This window comes from Bidens hawaiensis, unplaced genomic scaffold, assembly GCF_021521415.1.
Source record: "Bidens hawaiensis isolate Kalapana, Puna unplaced genomic scaffold, B.hawaiensis_p1.1 tig00007743_1, whole genome shotgun sequence".
NCBI lineage: Eukaryota > Viridiplantae > Streptophyta > Magnoliopsida > Asterales > Asteraceae > Bidens > Bidens hawaiensis.
The window spans coordinates 425,477-445,381 of NW_027491538.1; the positions used below are offsets into that span (position 1 = coordinate 425,477).

Sequence of the window (19,905 nt, forward strand, 5' to 3'; positions counted from 1 at the left end):
CAAACCACTGTTACTTTAGTCGAACCAAAAAGACAACAGAGGACAAACTTCTAGTTGGCTGCACTATAACACAATTAGTTTCTTTTTGACAAACAAAAAACTTCCGGTATATTATTAAGAAACGACACACGAAAAACTTAATAAACCTATGTGAACCAAGGGTTTATACAACACCCTTAATTCGAGTCCTACTCGTATTCAAATACACAATTTGAATCTAACTCAAATACGTTTAGGATAAGACTAACTTAACTAAAATAAGACAAACTTATTAATAAATAATAAACGAATTATTATTTAAATCTCCTCCAAGCCACCCCATGAGATTTACCGAACCGCCCTTAAGTATCGTCTCGTTTAACAGCGCGTTCTTCTCCGGAACCCGAACCCCAAATTGGAACACTTTAACGTTTGTATAATTTATGTTTTATATTAGTAAACTATTTTTAAATATGTAAATATAGTGTGCCTATACTTTGGTGCTATCATTTCTTTGTGTAGGACATCATTTCTTGTACTTTAAACTAGTATCAACAAGGAAAAGCCTATGAGATGGCATACTCAAAACTCCCGCAAAAAGCATCTGACACATGACTACCTCTCCATTATTTTATCTTTGAAAAGTACATCTTGATATAAAGGTGCATCAAGGTAAACGAGATCACATTGTAATTGAATGTTGTAATCACATTGTAAATTTGTAACTTGTAATTAAGGTGTGAATGTTGTAATCAGATGCGTGCTAATGATTCATTTCGGCTAGCTACTTGTTAGGCTCGTGATAGTTTAAGGTTTAGGGGTCGTTTATAATAATTACAAAAACCTAACTTGCAATAAGAGAACTTGTTACGCATGTTTTTCTTCTTTGCGTGTGTCGGTTCCGGTGATTGGTTGGATTGTTCATTTGATGTGTCGCTTTCTTCATTAGTGTCGGACCCATATGAAATGAAGTTGGCGATGGTTAGTATACTTTGGGGTTTATATTGTTGCGAGTATGGGTTTTGAGTTTGATGAGTGTTTTGGGCGCGATACAGATCTAGTTACTATCCGAAAAAAGGTTGATAAACCTCGTAGATTGGTTTGAGAATGGAGAAGTTGGTGTTGATATTGCAGGAAGTTTTGGTATTATGGTGGCGTTGGTGTGAATACGAGTCGAGTTGGGGGGGGTGTCTCGGAATTGGGACACCATTTAGGATGGCATCTGGTTTTGTGGGATTTGAAGATTAAGCTCGGGATTACAACACTACCTACCTTCCTTTTCTTGATGTGTAGAGAAGGGACGAAAATTTTTATGTAATAAATGTTAAACGGTGTGTTAATTTATAGGTCAAATTAAAAGGAGTGTTGGTTTTTAAACTCTTAGGTTTCACCAATTGACTAGTAACACTTCCAACTTTTATTTTGTCAGTCAACTCTCTCAACTTTGACCCAATTTGTTTTTAGTCACTCCCTTGTTGACTGACGACTAACATTGTTAGTAGAGATGCTGATGTGGACGTTATGTGCTTGATCTAACTTGCTTACATGGAAATTACCCTATTAAAAAAAACTTGATCTGGCTCGTCGAAAAAAGGTATACGGCCGGAAAGAGCTTCTTCATCGTTGGAACTCTAAGCTCATCACTTTTACCGGCTGTTAGAATAATTATCCTACCATTATCATATCGAATCTCAACGACACCCTAACCACTGCCACCATTAGATTTGTCGGAAAGTTGTAGTCACTCAGATCAGAGTTGATTTGCATACCTCATCTTAGATCTAGATAAGAACCACCATTATCATCATTGACCCGACCCGATTTACTGACCCAATTTACATACCTTCGCCTCTCATGTCGGAAAAATGGTTTGATGCCCGCCATCATTGTACGACGGTAGCCTTTACCTCATCGACGACTACTGGAGCACGCTTAGGATCTCCATATGTTGCCAGCTTAACCACTAGAATCATCACTGGTGGAGGAGTTGAATGTAATTTGGTGAGAGGTGGAGGAGTTGGAGAGTGGCAGTGGAGGTCGATGGTGGTGGCGGTAGAGGTTGGTGGTTATAACTAATATGATGAAGTAGAAGGTGATATGGCCTTGTGGGACCCACATATAAACATAAGCATGGCAACCTAGTTAAATAAACGTCTACATCAACATCTCCACTAATGACGTTAGTTGTCGCTTAACAAGGAAATGACAAAAACAAATAGTGTTATAGTTATGATTAGGCCTGTCAATTTTCACCTGAACCCGAGAACCGAACCCGACCCGAATAGACCCGACCCGAAGACACATCCAAACCACAAAACTCGAACCCGATATACCACGTAACCCGAACCCGATTGCAATAGTTCGGGTCGAGTTTTGGATAGGATTTCCTCAATTCGGGTTAACCCGATAAACCCGAGAAAGTAGCGATTTAAAATGCCGAAATTTTCTAGGTATGAATCTTTACCTATTATACATACAATACAATTCAAAAGAGAATAATAATATATGTATACGGCACACTCTGTTTCTTCATCAGGCAATACAACTTCAAAGTTCCAATCAAAGAGTTTGCAAAAGGTATGCTCGATCAATGTTAAATTGAAATTAGTTGATTGTATTTGAACGAATACAGTTTCTCTAAATTCCAACTCAACAGTGTGGTTATTTCTTGTTGAATTGAATCCATTAAAACTAGAGCATTTGTGCGTTTCTTGTTGGTATACTATTTTGGTGCTTTTTTTTTACATTTGAACTATTACTCGTATTGTTTCCTATTGTTTGATTTAATTATTGTTAAATGCTAATATGTTCATATACGAGGTGGTGTATAATAATACTATTTCAATGGCATTGTACACTATGATGACCAAAAAACCCACTTTTTTTTAAATCATTTCAACCCTTTCACAACCTTCACTTAACCCGAAACCCGAATCAAACCGACCCGATCTAACCCGACCCAATAAACCCGAAAACCATAAGACCCGAAACTAGAATGGTCTGGTTTTCGGGTTATATTTCCACTCATAAAAACCCGAAACCCGACAAAAAAACCCGAAGAACACCCCTAGTTATGATTGATCACCGGTGTATGACAAAGTAAATTGAGACTTGGCAGCATTAAAAATCAATATCTCGAATTAAAATAAATAAAACGGATTTATTTATTTTTATTCTTTATCAAAATTTATTGGGCGTTTCGTACCTGAAGAAATACATAGATTCCGATCCATTTCATTTCACCACTGCGGCCACCGTCGAGTGTAAAACCCTAGGTCTCACCGCACCATGAATTGTTCAAGTAAGCATCTAATTATATTCTATTAATATACAATCAATCGCCTCATTCTCACTTAGTTGCTTCCGATAAAAACTGGCAAGGTTTGTTTCTTATGGACTTTTATAACTTAACCTAATATTTTTTAAGTTAATTTTTTATCATTACTTGCACATGGAAGATTATAGTTTCAACTGATATGCATACAGGTGTTGAAACCAGAACCGTTGCAGGCTGTAAGTATTCCATGTATGGTTAGAATGGATATTTTGAAACCAAGACCAGAAAGAAAAAGGGGAAACGAGTAAGCACACCATCTTCTAAGCCTAAAGTCACAATAAATAAATGGTCTATTGCAGAAGAAGAAACTCTAGGTCGTGCGTTTATTCACATCTTTGTGGACTCGAACACCGGCAACAACCAAAAAGGCACCGATTTCTGGGCTCGTGTCCATAAGTATTTTTCTGATGAAATAGGTTCTTCATGTCGATCGGCCAACAATTTAAAGTCACATTGGCACATGATGGCAACCCCGCTTTACAAGTTTACTGAGTTTTACAGTCGCAACAAGAAAAATGGTTCAGCTGACGATCAAGTATTGAGTCTTACTAAAAAAGAGTACATGGAACAAGTCAAAACAGTTTTTAAGTACAAGCATGTGTGGGATGTCGTAAAAAACGAGCCAAAATGGTTCGAATTGGCCCCCTTTCAATCAAAGAGAGCTAAGACATCAGTTTCAGGCGACCATAGCACATTAGCTTCTGACGCGCACACAACCAACATCGACGGTCAGCGCTGATGATGCTCCAAACTCGATTGAGAATATCAAGATCAATCTTGATCACAAATTTGATGAATTGGCTCGTCCAACCGACCAAAACAAGTCAGAGCCAAAGACAATATCGAATGCGACACCTGAATCTGTTGACAAACCCACCGAGCGAATGGAAAATTTTATGGATGGGAAAGCGCAAACCATGGACTTGTTTAAAGAGCAAATGACACAAGTTTTATTTAATCAAGACATGAGCATACTAATGATGGACCGAACACACCTTGATCAGGAGAGATTGGCGATCCACTTGGAGTTATGTGAACAAATCAAGAAACGGCATAATATGTCTTAAACTTTTTGTTATTTTTAGTATATGTACATTTTTGTTTTTATATATGTATGTTTGTATTTTTAGTATATTAGTTTATTTATGTTTTTATTTTATCTATATTTAAAGTTTTACTTTTAAATTGTTACATTAGTTTAATTTATATATATTATTAATTATATAAAATATAAAGTTTTAAACTATTATAAAACTAGTTTGATTTATATATTTAATTGTAGAAGTGATGCTGTGATGATGTTGATGTTTGAAATTTTATGTAGCATTGTAAGAGAAACGAGTTTTTCGAAAGAAATTTAAGGAATTTTGGAATCTGATATGGTGACAAAGAATGAGCAAATAGTGTCGGTACCGTACCAGATATTTTTAGTACCAATTTTCAAGTTTTCAGGATCAGTAGTTCCGGACTTTTGACATCGGTTTGGTACGAGACTGTATTTTGGGTTGATTTACCTTAGAATAATACCATTCCAACACCGGCACCATTTTTTGGCTATTTTTGGGATTGCTACTTTCGGTATTGGTACTGGTTCAATACGCTACCAACACTGAGCTCATCTCTAGTGGGAGCTAAGACGAAAGTTTGTGAAGGTTTGAAATATATTTGCATCGTGGGTGCTCTAAGTCGACATAAATTGCTTTATATAAGAGCATTTGTATCTCATTCATCATATTTTACTCTGTAAGTTAACTAAAATTATATTTTTTTAAAATTTATTCTCATTCTAGGAAACCTCTCGCGTCTCATTCTTTATCTTTATCTTACTCTCAAACACTTATTTTATTATTTTTCTCGTTTTTATACACTCACAAAATTTAACGGATGCTGGAATAGCAGTTTTTCATATATGAAAAGTTACCGGATTATTTTATAATTTTTGGTTGGTGTGACAAAATGGTGGACTCCGCATCGATCGCGGTGGTGTCACGGTCTGATCCGGGATGGCGTTATACTAGTTTTAGACAAATTATGTTTTCTTCCCTCTTCTTGGCTACTTAAACATGTTTTATCCTCACGTGTTACTTGGAGCCAATTGCAAGAATAGAAACTTCATGCTATCATTATATTGTAAAGGATTTTAAGCCCTAAAATATATCATGTGTCATGGAAGAGACCACAGAGATACCATCGAAGTGGGGTTTCAACACATTAAGTGAGTGAGTTGTTTATGAGATCTATTGTCATATTCTCTCTCGACATATATCGAGTATTACGACAAATTCGTTTCAAGATCAGGGTCAAAAGGAACTTCTAATTTAAATAATGGATACGAAGGATTGGAAGTAAGACGTTTAGCTAAAACACGAGACAAACTACTTTTAATGTAATTATGTGGATGCTTTACTTGATTGTGCTAAAATTAAACAATCTAAGGTTTGCCATCAAGTTACAAAATTCTTTAGCAAAACAACTATACAATTATCAACCTAGAAAATTAAAATAATGTTGTTTTAATAAATCTTTGAATCCACATTATAAAATATTTCATGACAAACTTTTTGTTTTCTATTATTTTTTGAATGGGTAGCGAATCATTTAAATGAGCTACTGGCTAAACTATCCACATCGGGATACACTCGTCTTTCGATCCAGAAAAAACCATCACCTAAGGCCAACGTCCGTGAGCACTCGAACGAAGGCACGACAGTGCGGTGAGGTCAAAACTCGTTCAGTTCAAGGATCCAACTAGTGAAAGCCATATATTCGCGTAGTCTCTTATTATCACTTTGATGCCTCTAAAATTAAATGTTGTGAGGCAGGAATCGAACCCGAGTCACATGAAACACCAAATGTCTCCCTTACCAATTAGAAGTTCCTTTAAGATTATTCACTCGTGCTATCTTATCAATATGCTTAAGGAATACACACTTACGCTTTGTTCCCATTGCATTATGGTTATGGTGATGTAGTACCGAAATCCCTATCGATTTCGGTTGGATTTGGGCTATGTATGTAAACCGAGATCCAATATGGATCTCGATGGGCTTTAGGCTATAGTTGGGCTAGTGTTTTGGTTTCCCTATATATAGATATTATTGTATAGGGTTTAAGGTTGTTCACATTGAGAGAAGTTGAACACTTTGAGAGCCACCATCTAGAGAGCAATACGTGTAATCTCATGTACCAGACGGTTTAATAATATAATCGTGTGCATTTGGAGTATTACTTCGTGTTTATTATATTCATATTGTTCATCGTTGTTCTTGAATCACCACGTTAACTAGATTCCGCATATTTGACGTGTGTTGGTTGATATCATAATTGTAGTGATCCAGATTCGGGACTTACAATTGGTATCAGAGCCTTGGACGAATTCAGGCTCGTTATTGTGATATTAACAGATTCAAGATCTTATTTTTTGGTGATTCTGGTTGTGTTTTCCGGCGAGAGTTTGATCGGAGAAGAAGAAGTTGTTTTGGTTAGAGATTGAGTTTTGTTTTTGGAAACAAATAAAATCCCTCTAAACTCGGAAAGTTGTTACTACCAAAATTCAACTGATTAACTTATTTTCGGCCAGACTTTTGACAGATCATTTAAGGTTTTCGGCCAAATTGGGGTGTTCTCGGCTACGTTACACTAGTTTTAGGCCAAAATCAAGTGATTTCGGCCAGTCTTCATAGTTTTCGGCCAATCTCTAGCGTTCTCTGCCAAGACTCAAGTCTGTTCTCGGCCCACTACATCTGATATCTGTCAAACAGAGTTCTCGGCTGTGTTTCATGGTTCTCGGCTTAATTTGGGTGTTCTCGGTCAACCTCTTTTGGTTCTCGGTCAACCATATTTGATCTCGGTCAACAGAGGTTTTCGGCCAGAAGTATTCTTGGTCAAAGACTTAGAGTTTTCAATCAAAGGAGTTCTCGGCCAAAGGGTAAAAAAAAAAAATTGGCGGGAAAAATTTTCTTGAACGAAATTTTTCCAGAATACTCCTTATAAGTAAAAACTCATTTTTGAAAATTTTGGCGAAAACAATTTTTTTTCGGGTGATTTTCGGCGAAATTTTAGCGGGAAATTTGAAAAAATTTGTCTTGAACGAAATTTTTCCTGGACGCCTCTTTTGAGTGGGACATCTTTCTTGAGAATTTTGGCGATCATATCTTTTCGAGAAATTTTGGCGGGAAAATCAGTTTAATCTCTTTAATTACTCAACGGATTCTCCACAATGTTTGGAAGTACTCTTAATCAGTCTGCTCCCTCACAAGAAGTATATCAAAATTCATCTGAGATAATTAAACCATGTTCTTTAAATTGTGGTGAAAAAATAGAAATGTATAAGATTCATAACGACAGTCTAAGTAGAGATATGGAGAGAATAAAATCAGAAAATTTTAAACTTAAGAAAAATGAAAAGGGCTTTCTAGACAAAGTAGAAGCTCAGAACAAGGACATTAAAAAGCTTAAGTCTGACTTTAGTATAAAAAGTTGTCATCACCTAGATGCCAAACAAGAAATTGCTGAGTTAACTGCTAAACTGGAAGCCTCCAATTTATAAATCTTGAATCTAACTAGCAAGTTTGAGAAGGCTGAACTTGATTTTAAAAAATTCGATGGTTCCAGTAAAGTAGTTAACTCGATGATTGAAAACCAATTGTGGTGGAAAGAAAATGAAGGTGAGGGAATAGGATATAGTCAAGTTCCCCCACCTTACAATCATAGTTATGCCCCTACCCCTATCACCAAAGAACAGGAAGAAAAGATAAAAGACAAGAAGTATGGTAAACATGTTCAATCTGAAATTGTTGGATCAGGATCCCTAGAGAAAATCAAGCCTGTTTTTAAATGTGTGAACAATTTTGATGCTTCTACTTCATGTGCAGATATAGTAAATGATGTTGCTTCTGATACTAAAGGGGTTCAGGCTAGTGAAAATGAATCTCACTCTAACGTGTCATCAAAATCAGACACCACAACTCAAAATTGTACTAATAATAATACACAGAGTTGTGGCAACAAAGGGAAGGCACGTAAGAAATCAGCACAACAAGGACAGTCTCGTCCTCATAGATCCTCCGGATGTTCATGTGTTGATGAATCATTTGGTGCTTTTTATATTAAGAGGCAAACATGTTACCACTGTGGCACGCCAAGACATATAGCCATAAATTGTGTTCATCATCTATATGTTCCCTATTACAAGCAAAATCAGAAGGATGTGCCAAGAGGCAAGGAGAATGGAAAAACCTTTCCTAAGAAGGAATTCCAACATGAAGCAAGTGCTTCCGTTGACATTAGAAGAAGGATGAAGGCGTGTTTCGTCTGCGGGATCGGCGGGCATTTGGCAAAGGAGTATCACTACCGTGCTATTAATAGACAAGCCTCTCAGGTGAAAGGGTTTCAACCGAATTAAGTGGTTAAACAAAATGCTTATTTTAGAAAACCACGAGTATCTGTACAACGGGTCACGGATACTCAAAGATTCAAAGTTAATATGACAGGTTTGCACTCAAATGATTTAGAAAATTTTAAAAGAAGAATAAATTTTCAGAAGTCAAAGAGTGTTGAGAGTTCTAAGAATTCGAATTCGAATTGCTCCACTCCAAAGTCTGTTCCTTTTAATTTCACTAAACCAAGACAGACTTTGAAACTTAAAACTCAGCAACCAGAATCTGTCATAACAAATGATTCTGTTAAAGATGGGAATGATATGAGTTGACAAGAGGTCACATATGTTGATGCTCAAGGAAACCCCAAGACAATTATGACTTGGGTTCCATGTCCAACTAATCCCGCTATGCGTGTAGGAACAACCACCAATTCATTGTTTATTAAATGGGTTGTTCCAGGCACATGACAGGGCAAATATCCATTGTTTTTAAATCTTTAAACCATAAAATGGATTATTTGTTGCCTGGACGGGATTTCAGGGTGATAGAACGTTTTTAATCTACTCTCTAAGTGTGTAGGAACAAATCAGGGAATACATTGCATATTAAAAGGCTTCTTCCAGGCATTCAACTCGCAAGGATGCAGAATCTCAAAACAAGCTTATTCCTAAGGGGGGTTCTCACAAATGAAAAATGATGTCTTGAAGATAAAAGGTAACCGTATCACTTTGGTATGAAAGATTGATCAATGAAAAAGATTTTAAAATTTTAATTTTTTAAAATATAAAAATATGTTCATGTATAGTTTTCCAAGTATAGTTTTTTACTTTGTTTTATTTCAAAATGTGAAAATGACTTGATCGTACATGAGAAATGATAATACATCAGTTGGCTGACTATCACACTTCTTAAAAGTTTTTATTAAATACTACGTTTCGATGATTGAGTGTTTTTGAGGTTAAATTTGTACATAAAAGTTTTTGCACAAATTTAGGGGGAGAAAATTAAAAAATTCAAAAAGAGTGTGTGTGTGTTTAATAAATTTTTTTATCTATATCTTTCAAACTTCACCCTCGCTTAAAATTATGTCGGCTGCTCAAGTTTGAAGAACATATACTTGTATATCTTTGGTCCGGTGATCTACTTGTAGATTCACATGATAGCCATTTATCTAAAAACTGAAAACATATGGGGCGATTGTGATGTGTTTTCGTGTTTTTGAATTCTTTCACTTAAAATTATGTCGGCAATTCCATGTTGGAGGGACACGTATTCACGTATTCTCATATGTGTTTTTGTCCTGTTAACCACTTGTTGACATACGGGATAACCATTTACCTGAAAACTGAAGAGTGGCCGGGGTGACTGAGTTCTTAACATGTGTGTCTTCTGTAATTTTATGGGAAGTGATATATTTATTCAGTTAACAGCTTTTCAGAAGTTTCAAAACATTTTCAAGTGAAAATTGATCCAACTTTTGGAAAGTGATAGATAAATTGTTTTTGTGTGCCTAACGGGTGAAGTTATTAAGCTTAAAAGGCTCTAGAACAGTCATTGATATTGTATGGTAGCTTTCCATGGTGCGTAAAAGTTGAAGTGATATAAACTAAAATTGTTAAACTTAATGTGGAGAGTCATTCTGAAGACAGGTGCATGTCTCCAGATACATCTCTCCGAATGATAGACAGAAAAACAATTACCCAGTCATACACGAGCCCGTTAGTGTCTTGATCACCAAAAATATTATGTTTCTAAGTTTTTGCTGTAGAAAAAAAAAGGGAAAAACAAAAAGAGAGAAAAATTTATAATAAAAATAAAAAAAAAAAGATTATTGTGAAGCAAAAAAAAAAATCGTATTGCAAAAGCTTAAAGGGTCAATTTAGAACACAGAGATGGGGGCACAAAAGTAAGTCCTGTCATATCTCGAATGAAAGGCCTGTAAGTCCGGATGGCTTGTAAGTCCAACGTTCAACCTTAAAGCTTAAATTATTGTTTGTTTATCTATAAAAAAAACTTTTGATCAAGCACTAGGGGGTTGGAGTCAAATTGGGGTGATCTAGGGAAAGCCAGATGCGCTTTGAGAAGAGATAGGAGGCATCACAGGTCCATGAGTGATGTCCATCTAAGCTTTATGCCGAACTGAACCTAATCCATATCACTGACGCAATGAAAATCATGCTAAGTTTGTTATACCTGCTATCAACCTGTCTCTTCATGTCATAATAACGCTGAACATGAATCCTTGTGACAACACCTTAAATAATATGATTCCTTGTTTGGATCTTTTCATAAAGGCGGCAGTTTTATCAAAAACTGAAATTTGATCCCAAATTTTTGCTAAATTACAAATAGACCGGGTGATTAAATTTGTTTTATTTGTTGTTTTGGACTTATTTTATTTCGTTTGTTTTATTTTTACTTCTTGATTACTCTTGTCGAAACAAATGTGTTATGAAATCGTTTTAAAATTTGTCTTCTGCTAATGAAATATGATTTCGGTTATTGTGTTATAGTTGGTTCAACTGGTATGATCTCATTTCAAGTCTTTTCAAGAAAATCAAAAAAATTAGAAAAATAAAAAATTAAAAAATATGTCTGTCTTATTTTGTTTTATTTAATTATTTTCAAAATATTTTAGTTGATCTTTCTATCAAAGTTGATTATTCTTTCAAGACTGATTTCTTGCAACAGAAGCACATGAAGTATCTGAGATTAAAATTGGATGATGCTGTCAACAAAGGGGAGATGGTAGAGTATTGGATGCAGATGCTGAAGTTGCTGATCATGTTTAAGTAAAGATTCTGAAGGTTTTGAAAGCATCAGTCTAGGGGGGAGATTGTTGGGCCATAATTTGGTTAGACTGACGCATATCAAAAGGCCATGACATGATCAAGACTAAAGTGACATAAACGAAGACGAGTTGAAGAATTGCATTATGGTTATGGTGATGTAGTATTGGATTTGGGCTATGTATGTAAACCGAGATCCAATATGGATCTCGGTGGGCTTTGGGCTATAGTTGGGCTAGTGTTTTGGTTTCCCTATATAGATATTATTGTATAGGGTTTAAGGTTGTTCACATTGAGAGAAGTTGAACACTTTGAGAGCCACCATCTAGAGAGCAATATGTGTAATCTCATGTACCAGATGGTTTAATAATATAATTGTGTGCATTTGGGGTATTACTTCGTGTTTATTATATTCATACTGTTCATCGTTGTTCTTGAATCACCACGTTAACTAGATTCCGCATACTTGACGTGTGTTGGTTGATATCATAATTGTAGTGATCCAGATTCGGGACTTACAGCCGATATATCGGTACTTATCGGCGATAATATCGGCTCCGATATTAAAGCCGATATTTTAGACCGATACGCTGCTGGGGGCCGAGAACCGATATATCGGTGATATAGCACCGATATATCGCCGATATTGATAGCTTAGCAAATAATACGAATACAAGTATGAACAAAGTCAAAGAAAGATTATCAACTGGTCACTAACTCTACAACCATATTCGTTACTTAATGGTCGCTAAAAAAAATTCTTTGTTAATGTATTGTGCATATATTTAAAGATCAAACGAATACAATGAATAACACGATGTGTTAAATCAATGAGTATCAATGTATACCGGTAGATTTTTGTTCTTTAGTTGATTAGAAAACATATGTTATGTTCTTAGTGTCGTACTTTACAACATGTTGCGAAGAAAATGTGAATTAGGTGATTACCCATTATGAGAAACTATTGATCTCGTCGTACCTTTAGAGTCGAGAAACACTAACATTGATGAGTAACAATAAATATAACGTATTTGTAAAAAGAGAGAGACAAGCAACGACAAATGAACAATCAGTAATGACAAAAGAGCGACTAACGAATAACGATGACATAAGAAGGACCCGAATGAAAGAAGTGACTACAATCAAACAAAGACATTTGTAGACTATAATTGAGTATTAACTACTAGTAATGACCTGGACACATAATTTAGGGGTGTGTAAAGTCGGTTTGGTTTGGTTATAGAGGCTTAGCTATAACCATAACCGAGAAAACTTCCTCACCATAATCGAATGGTCACTTAACCATGGTCGATTAACCATCAATTATGGGTTGGTTTCAGTTAATTGTCCATGCATTTTTATGTTTGTTTTTTCATTTGTTACAGCTGAGGTTAGTTTCGTTATCATATTCTAAGCTCAATTATGAAGTTTTAAAGCATAAATATTTATGTTCAAACCTTGGTTTTGGTGTTGCAAGCTATTTTTAGACAGACGCATCACAAATTTAAATGCTCGAAACTAGAAATTGAGGCTGAATATTCGAAAAAACATAAACATATAATGTTCAGTTAAATTCGATTAACAGAGCCACATATATAATCATAACCGAATAGTCGGTCAATCCAATTCACTTAACGATTTTGTTCGGTTACATTAATTCCGGTTCGGTCTATAGTCTACACTACATATTTTAGGGTTTATTTATTATTATTATTATTCATTTTTAAGAATATCAATATCAATAATAATATTCATTGGCGTTTTGTCGTAGCTGAAGCATATACATTCCGATCCATTTAATTTCCTTGCTGCTTCACTTGTGGAGTGTAAAACCCTAGCAAGCTAGGTCTCATTGCACCATGAATTGTTCAAGTAAGCATCTACTTTATATGCATACACATACATACATCACTTATTATAGCCTCCTCATTCTCATTTACTTGCTGTTTGCCTGATCTGTTTCACACTATGTGTTGTCGCCGCAGTATCTGGTGAGGTGCCGGAGGAACCTGTTGTCTCCAAGTCATCCGGACTGCTCTTCGAGAAGCGGTTAATCGAAAGACACATACTCGTCAGTTCGATTTCTTTCCTAGGGTTTTTGTTATAATAAATTAATAATAGCGAATTGAATTGTGTTCCCTAGGGTTAAACCAAAACATATTAGTTATCAGATATAGGTATTGCACACATTCATAATTGACTTCTAGTTTCATAATTAGGTATAGTTAGATAGTCTCAACTTTATTACTATTACTCTTGCTGAATAATAATTACTTAATTAGGGAGTCACTTTCTGAACATAATTCTGGTGTTGAAGTTGTAACTATTTCACATAAACAAGCCGAGCCGCTCATGAGCTACTCGAGATCGACTCGTTAAAAACTTGAATAGGCCCGCACTTAGAACAAGCTTGAGTTTGAGCTATTATTGAAGCTCATTTAATAAACGAGCTCGAGCCGGCTCACAAGCCTATAAACAAGCTTTTTATTTAATTTATTTAATATGTTCACTTAATAACTATTGTTTTGTATAAATTATGATAAAAATAAGCTTGAAACACGAACCAAGCTCAAGCTTTAAATTGAGTACACTCCTATTGTTAGTGGTTCCAGTCTCTTTTGACATTCTGTATTTGGTATTGACTAGGACTATGGAAAATGTCCGGTAACCGGGGAAGCTTTAACTATGGATGACCTTGTTCCGATAAAAACCGGCAAGGTTTGTTTTTATGGACTTTTATGGCTTAACCTAATATATTCATAAGTTGATTTTTTTATCACTTACACATGATAGATAATAGTTTTAACTGATATGTATGCAGGTGGTGAAACCAAGGCCTGTGCAGGCTGCAAGTATTCCTGGGATGCTTGGAATGTTTCAGAATGTACGTGTTACTCCTATTTGGCTTATTATCTAAGCTTGCATTATGTGTTAGCTGTTATGACTGGTGTGGTATATAGATTTTGTCTTGTTTTAATGGGCTAACTCAGACATGTTATTAAGAATATTGGTCTTAACAGTTAAGTGATTTAAGTGGTCTTTTTCATTTGACAACAGGAATGGGATGCTTTGGTGTTGTCTTCTTTTGCATCAGAGCAACAACTACATACAACAAGGCAAGAGCTTAGTCATTGTTTATACCAGGTACTGCTATTAACCAGTCGTCACTTTCAAATATTATTTTTGTATCTATTGTTTAAATTACTTGCATTTTGTGTTTTCTAGCAAGCCTTGTATTTTATGAAACTAGGACGTGTCACGTGTCTCATGACAACACGTCATGTTCCCTCTTGTAATTCGGGTCTACGATGATATACATTGTATTCATGCATCAATGTATCTTTTTACACATAAAGATATCTTTTATATGATATCTTTGTACCTTTCAGATGGCTTACTTAAACTCTCGTTTGATGGTCTTTCTCAAACATGTTAGCCTAAAAACAAACATTTATCACCTTCATCCCCATTCTCTCATTTCTAAACGCTTAAATGTAAACACACTTAAGTTTAGAATACTTATGGTTTTTATTTCCCATACTTGAAAGTTGAGACTTGCATCGATTTCTTAAAAGTCAACCGAGGTGACTTATATTTCCTATTATCTGTGTGTGCATATTATATTGAAGAAAAGTAAAAGGATAGCTAATTAGCTCGTGTTAGACTGCTAGCCTGCTAGGTACTGAGAAACCACATGGTTATCTATTTTTCATATTGCATTCGCTATGAATTTAAGATTGGATATCAAACTTAAACTTGTATCTAAAGCATCAAGAAGACTGTAGACTATTTTTGAAAATTGAATTTACAACTATTCAATCTAGTATCTTAAACAATTACTTGAGCACTTTACTTCCACAGCATACAATTTTGTTTTTTAAACTTCAGTTTTTACCATTTTCTGTAGCAACTAGTTTGTATACAACTTCCAAGCTGTTTTTAGTTGTTAGTTATCGTTGTTCATTAAGTAGTACCATAACTAGAATATATTGCATTAAGCATTGAAAAGAAAAGAGTGAAGCCTTGATCTCTGCAGGAACAAAAGCAACTTACTTTAGAGATCAGAACATATGCACATTCCATGCATTTGGTTTGTTTCTGTTTAAGTTCAGGACTGCCAAATTTATAACCGGCCTACTCACTTTTTTTAAAGATAAAACCAATGAAGCTAAACTTCTAACAAATTCAGATCGAAGGTTTTGGTGCAGCTTGTAGTCTTTTTGTCAGTTTTTTATTTTTGTGTTCACCTCTACTTCATACCTGTTGGCAGCATGATTCAGCTTGCCGCGTAATTGCAAGATTAAAGAAAGAACTAGATGAAGCCAGGACATTGTTGGCACATTTAGAAAGACAAGCACCAATGCCAGCTTCAACAGAAGTGACAGCAAATGCTTCTGCTTTAAGCAATGGAAAAAGAGGTTATTTATTTACTTTGCTTTTGAGATTTGTAATTTTCTTAGGACTCATTTAGTCTACTATTTGGTTTGACAGCTGCTGATGATGATGAGTTGGGTCCTGATGGTAAGAAAATCCGGCAAGGAATATCAGCCAGAATAATTACTGAACTAGCCGACTGCAATGCTGCACTTTCACAGCAAAGAAAGAAAAGACAGGTACCAGTTGATTCCATTCTAGTTTTGCTGAAATGTAGAATTATGGCGTTTATTTGACATTTTTATATTTTTGCAGATTCCTCCTTCATTGGCTCCATTGGATGCTGTTGAGAGGTATACTCAGCTTAATAGTTATCCACTTCACAAAACTAACAAAGCTGGCATTTTATCTATTGATATCCATCAATCTAAGGTACACTTTTGTAGTTTCAACTGCATTTGTTGCATCTGTTCTTTATCTTCTTATCGTTGAAATGTCCACTTGGCTTTTGTCAACAACTCAGTTTGTATAGAATCAAGGTTTCACTGGTCATGTTTAGGCATGTAACGAACCAAACGAGGCTTGTTCATGTGCGCTCATTAAAAGAATAAATTTATTCATGTTTTTTCGTTTATATTTTAAACGAGCGTAAATTAACAAACATAAGAGAATTTAAATGGACGAACATAAACAAAAGGAAATGAACATGTTTTTGCTCATTTGTTAGTTGAATACCCAAGGCCTGGTCTAAAATTTAGCCCTGCTTGCGGTGCGCACATATGATGTATATATGTGTGAACCCTCGGGTGGGCAAAAGTGAAATTGCACTAATTTTGACGTTATTTTACTAATCTCGTGAAAATAACGTTAAAAGTGACGGACGGTTAATCAGGCATCATGTAGTGGCGTTGATAGCTGAAAGATAAGGGTACATGCACCGATCAGCTGGTGTCCCGATGATTGAGTGCTATGTGCCTTATGTCCAAGGCTTGATGCAAAACTACTATCGAGCCGGGGGTCTCACCGGAAGCAGCCTCTCTATCCCTATGGGGTAGAGGTAAGGCTGCCTACATCTTACCCTCCTCAGACCCTACCATAGCTTTGCTATTGGTGGGATATACTGAGTACGATGATGATGATGATGAATAAGTTTGGAAATGGGGATAAAGAAACGTAAACGAACAAACATAAACAAATGTTCACGAACTTAATCAAACAAACAAGACGTGTTCATGTTTGTTCGGCACGTATAATGAACATATTTTTTGTTCGTGTTCGTTCGCTTGTTAAATAAACGAACATAAACAAACTTCCCGCTGAACGGTTCACAAAAAGTTCATTGAATGTTCAGTTTGTTATAAGGCCTAGTTGTTTTGCTCTGTTAGAGTCTTCAAGTATTATAGTTTGTTAGAGTCTTTAAGTATTATAGTTCTACATGAATCTTAACTTTATTGTATTTGTACTGTTCTAGTACTTGTTGGTTATTTATGAAGTGTATAAAGACTGAACTACTTGCTCTATAAGCACATGCTTGAAGTTTAGCTTTGTTCACTCTTTGAGAGTCCCTTATTAAGTTCCAAATTTTCTTGGCCTTTTTATTGTGTCGTTAAGTTCACTAATTTTAATGTATTTCAAAAAAAGTTTGTTTCCAACTTCTTGCTATCAGAATACGAAACTTTATATTTGTTGCATGGTGAAAAATATGTTTGCACATCAGGATCTTATTGCTACTGGTGGAGTTGATACAAATGCTGTTGTTTTCAACCGATCTTCAGGGGAGATCTTATCTACACTCAGTGGCCACTCCAAGAAGGTTTTGTTCACTGTTTGGTAAAAAAGTTTAATTTGATGTCATGTTGTGATCTTATTAACCTATTTTTGAATTCCAACTTCTTTTTGTTTTTTAGGTCACCAGTGTCAAGTTTGTGGCTGATGGCGAGTTGGTTGTTTCTGGTTCGGCTGACAAGGTAAGCTTATTAACCATTATCAATTCTTTTGAAGAAGTTTATGACAAACTAAAAGATAGCTTTCAACCGGAACTCATTAAGCAAATGCTTATTTGAGTTTTTTTGACTTAATTTTGAGATGTTTAATTGATCCTGTGGTTATCTTTTGCATTAAAGTTTACCCTTTTATATGTGCAGACCGTTCGTATATGGCAAGGATCTGAAAATGGAATTTATGATTGTAAGCATGTTTTAAGGGATCATACAGCTGAGGTATTTTGCTATTTAACTTTACTTAAAAGAACTTGAAATATGCAAATTGTAAAATAACATATAAAATATTGGATGTAATAATAATGCATGTTTTCATTGGTCAGGTTCAAGCTGTGACTGTTCATGCTACAAATAACTACTTTGTAACAGCTTCTCTTGACAATTCATGGTGCTTTTATGAGTTGTCATCAGGCTTATGCCTTGCACAGGTTTTCTTTCTCCTTAGACGGAAATATATAGTGTTCGATAGTTAATGGTTTTTACTAAGATTATAATTTATTTGGATCAATTTGTAGGTTGAAGATTCATCTTCATCAGATGGTTATACATCTGCAGCCTTTCATCCTGATGGTCTCATTCTTGGAACCGGTACCTCTGGGTCTATTGTTAAAATCTGGGATGTCAAGAGTCAGGTATAACAGGCAGATGACGGGTCAGTTGGGTGATGGGTTTTGGTTGACGCAAATCAATTATGTTTTGCGCAGGCAAATGTTGCAAGATTTGATGGGCATGTTGGGGCGGTTACTGCAATATCGTTTTCAGAAAATGGTTACTTTCTTGCTGTAAGTGTCTCTTGTAAAAAGTGCTCATGATAACTTGTTGCTGAGCTGGACACGCTTAATATTTGTATCAATTGTTAGACTGCTGCTCAAGATGGTGTTAAGTTATGGGATCTTCGTAAACTGAGAAATTTCAGGACCTTTTCGCCATATTATGAGAATACCCCTACACAATCTGGTAATTTCCTTTGCTTGAAAATATGGTTTTTGAGGTTCATTTTCTGAATAATTAGAATTATATATATCATTGTTGGAGTTTGCAGTTTGAAGGCATTTTAATGTATTTACTATTTTTGTTTTGTCTGCAGTGGATTTTGATCATAGTGGAAGTTACTTAGCAATAGGAGGTTCAGACATAAGGTAATTCTTGGTTACAATTTTGCTGGTTTTTATGTTTTTTCATAATTGTTTAATGTTAGAATAAAACAAATAAGAAAACTGTGTCCATCTATTGCAATATAGTGATAAGTTTTTTACTGTATACGTGTTACAGAGTGTATCAAGTGGCAAGTGTGAAGTCTGAATGGAACTGTATCAAAACACTCCCAGATTTGTCTGGCACAGGTTATATACATTTTCGTTTGTATACGTCTTATGAAAATGTATTTCTTTTTTAAATTTAATTCTGAAATTTATTCTTGTAAAATGAGGATGCAGGTAAGATAAATTCCGTAAGATTTGGTCCTGATGCGAAATACTTAGCAGTCGGGTCAATGGATCGGAACCTTAGATTGTTTGGGCTGCCTGGAGAGGATGGTGCAATGGACCAAGAATCTTGAAGTCGGCCCAGTTGCTTTTTTTTACTAATTATTGGTGTCGGATTATGTCGAGGGTGGTGGTGTTGTATTATTCAGGTGTAGCATCATTTAAACATGTTTATCGAGTTTGGTTTTTAGATTTTGTTAAACTATGCAAGAACCAAGTTTATAGATTTTGTAAACAAAGATGATCGTGATTATCCATAGGAGGCGGTTTATTCCTTTTAACAAAACACACACATTAAGATAGAACCCGGAAATCAAAAGCTTTGAATTAAGATAAACAACCTGATTCGTGATAGGCTAAATTTCCAATTACAAAGGTAAAAACATAGTTTTGATTAACATAAGCATCATCTACAACAAATTTTTGATTCTGCAAAATCATCTTAAGTTAGGGTTTCTGTGGGAACTAAATGCTAATTGAAAACGGGCACGTTTTAACCGGGGTTTTACAAAGGTAAAATACTAGTTTTGATCAACACAAACATCATCTACAACATAAGAC

General features: G+C 35.3%; 1 protein-coding gene across 2 annotated transcripts; it reads left to right on the top strand.

Annotated features, from left to right (window-relative positions):
* The first annotated feature begins 3,167 nt into the window (after positions 1–3,167).
* Positions 3,168–19,511, top strand: LOC143635960 (pre-mRNA-processing factor 19-like). 2 transcript variants are annotated; one of them, XM_077103668.1, is made up of 19 exons: positions 3,168–3,254; positions 13,333–13,358; positions 13,472–13,554; positions 14,130–14,204; positions 14,308–14,370; positions 14,544–14,630; positions 15,757–15,904; positions 15,978–16,099; positions 16,176–16,292; positions 17,578–17,673; positions 17,768–17,827; positions 18,005–18,079; positions 18,184–18,288; positions 18,376–18,492; positions 18,565–18,642; positions 18,721–18,817; positions 18,948–18,999; positions 19,133–19,203; positions 19,297–19,511. In XM_077103668.1, exons 4-19 carry the CDS (start codon positions 14,172–14,174, stop codon positions 19,416–19,418), a joined length of 1,443 nt encoding a protein of 480 aa, XP_076959783.1. In that variant the 5' UTR covers positions 3,168–3,254; positions 13,333–13,358; positions 13,472–13,554; positions 14,130–14,171; the 3' UTR covers positions 19,419–19,511. The 2 variants fall into 2 exon arrangements, with proteins under 2 accessions (XP_076959783.1, XP_076959781.1); XM_077103666.1 differs by lacking the exon at positions 3,168–3,254 and having other exon boundaries at positions 13,230–13,358; positions 13,472–13,557; positions 14,133–14,204.
* Positions 19,512–19,905: the final 394 nt, after the last annotated feature.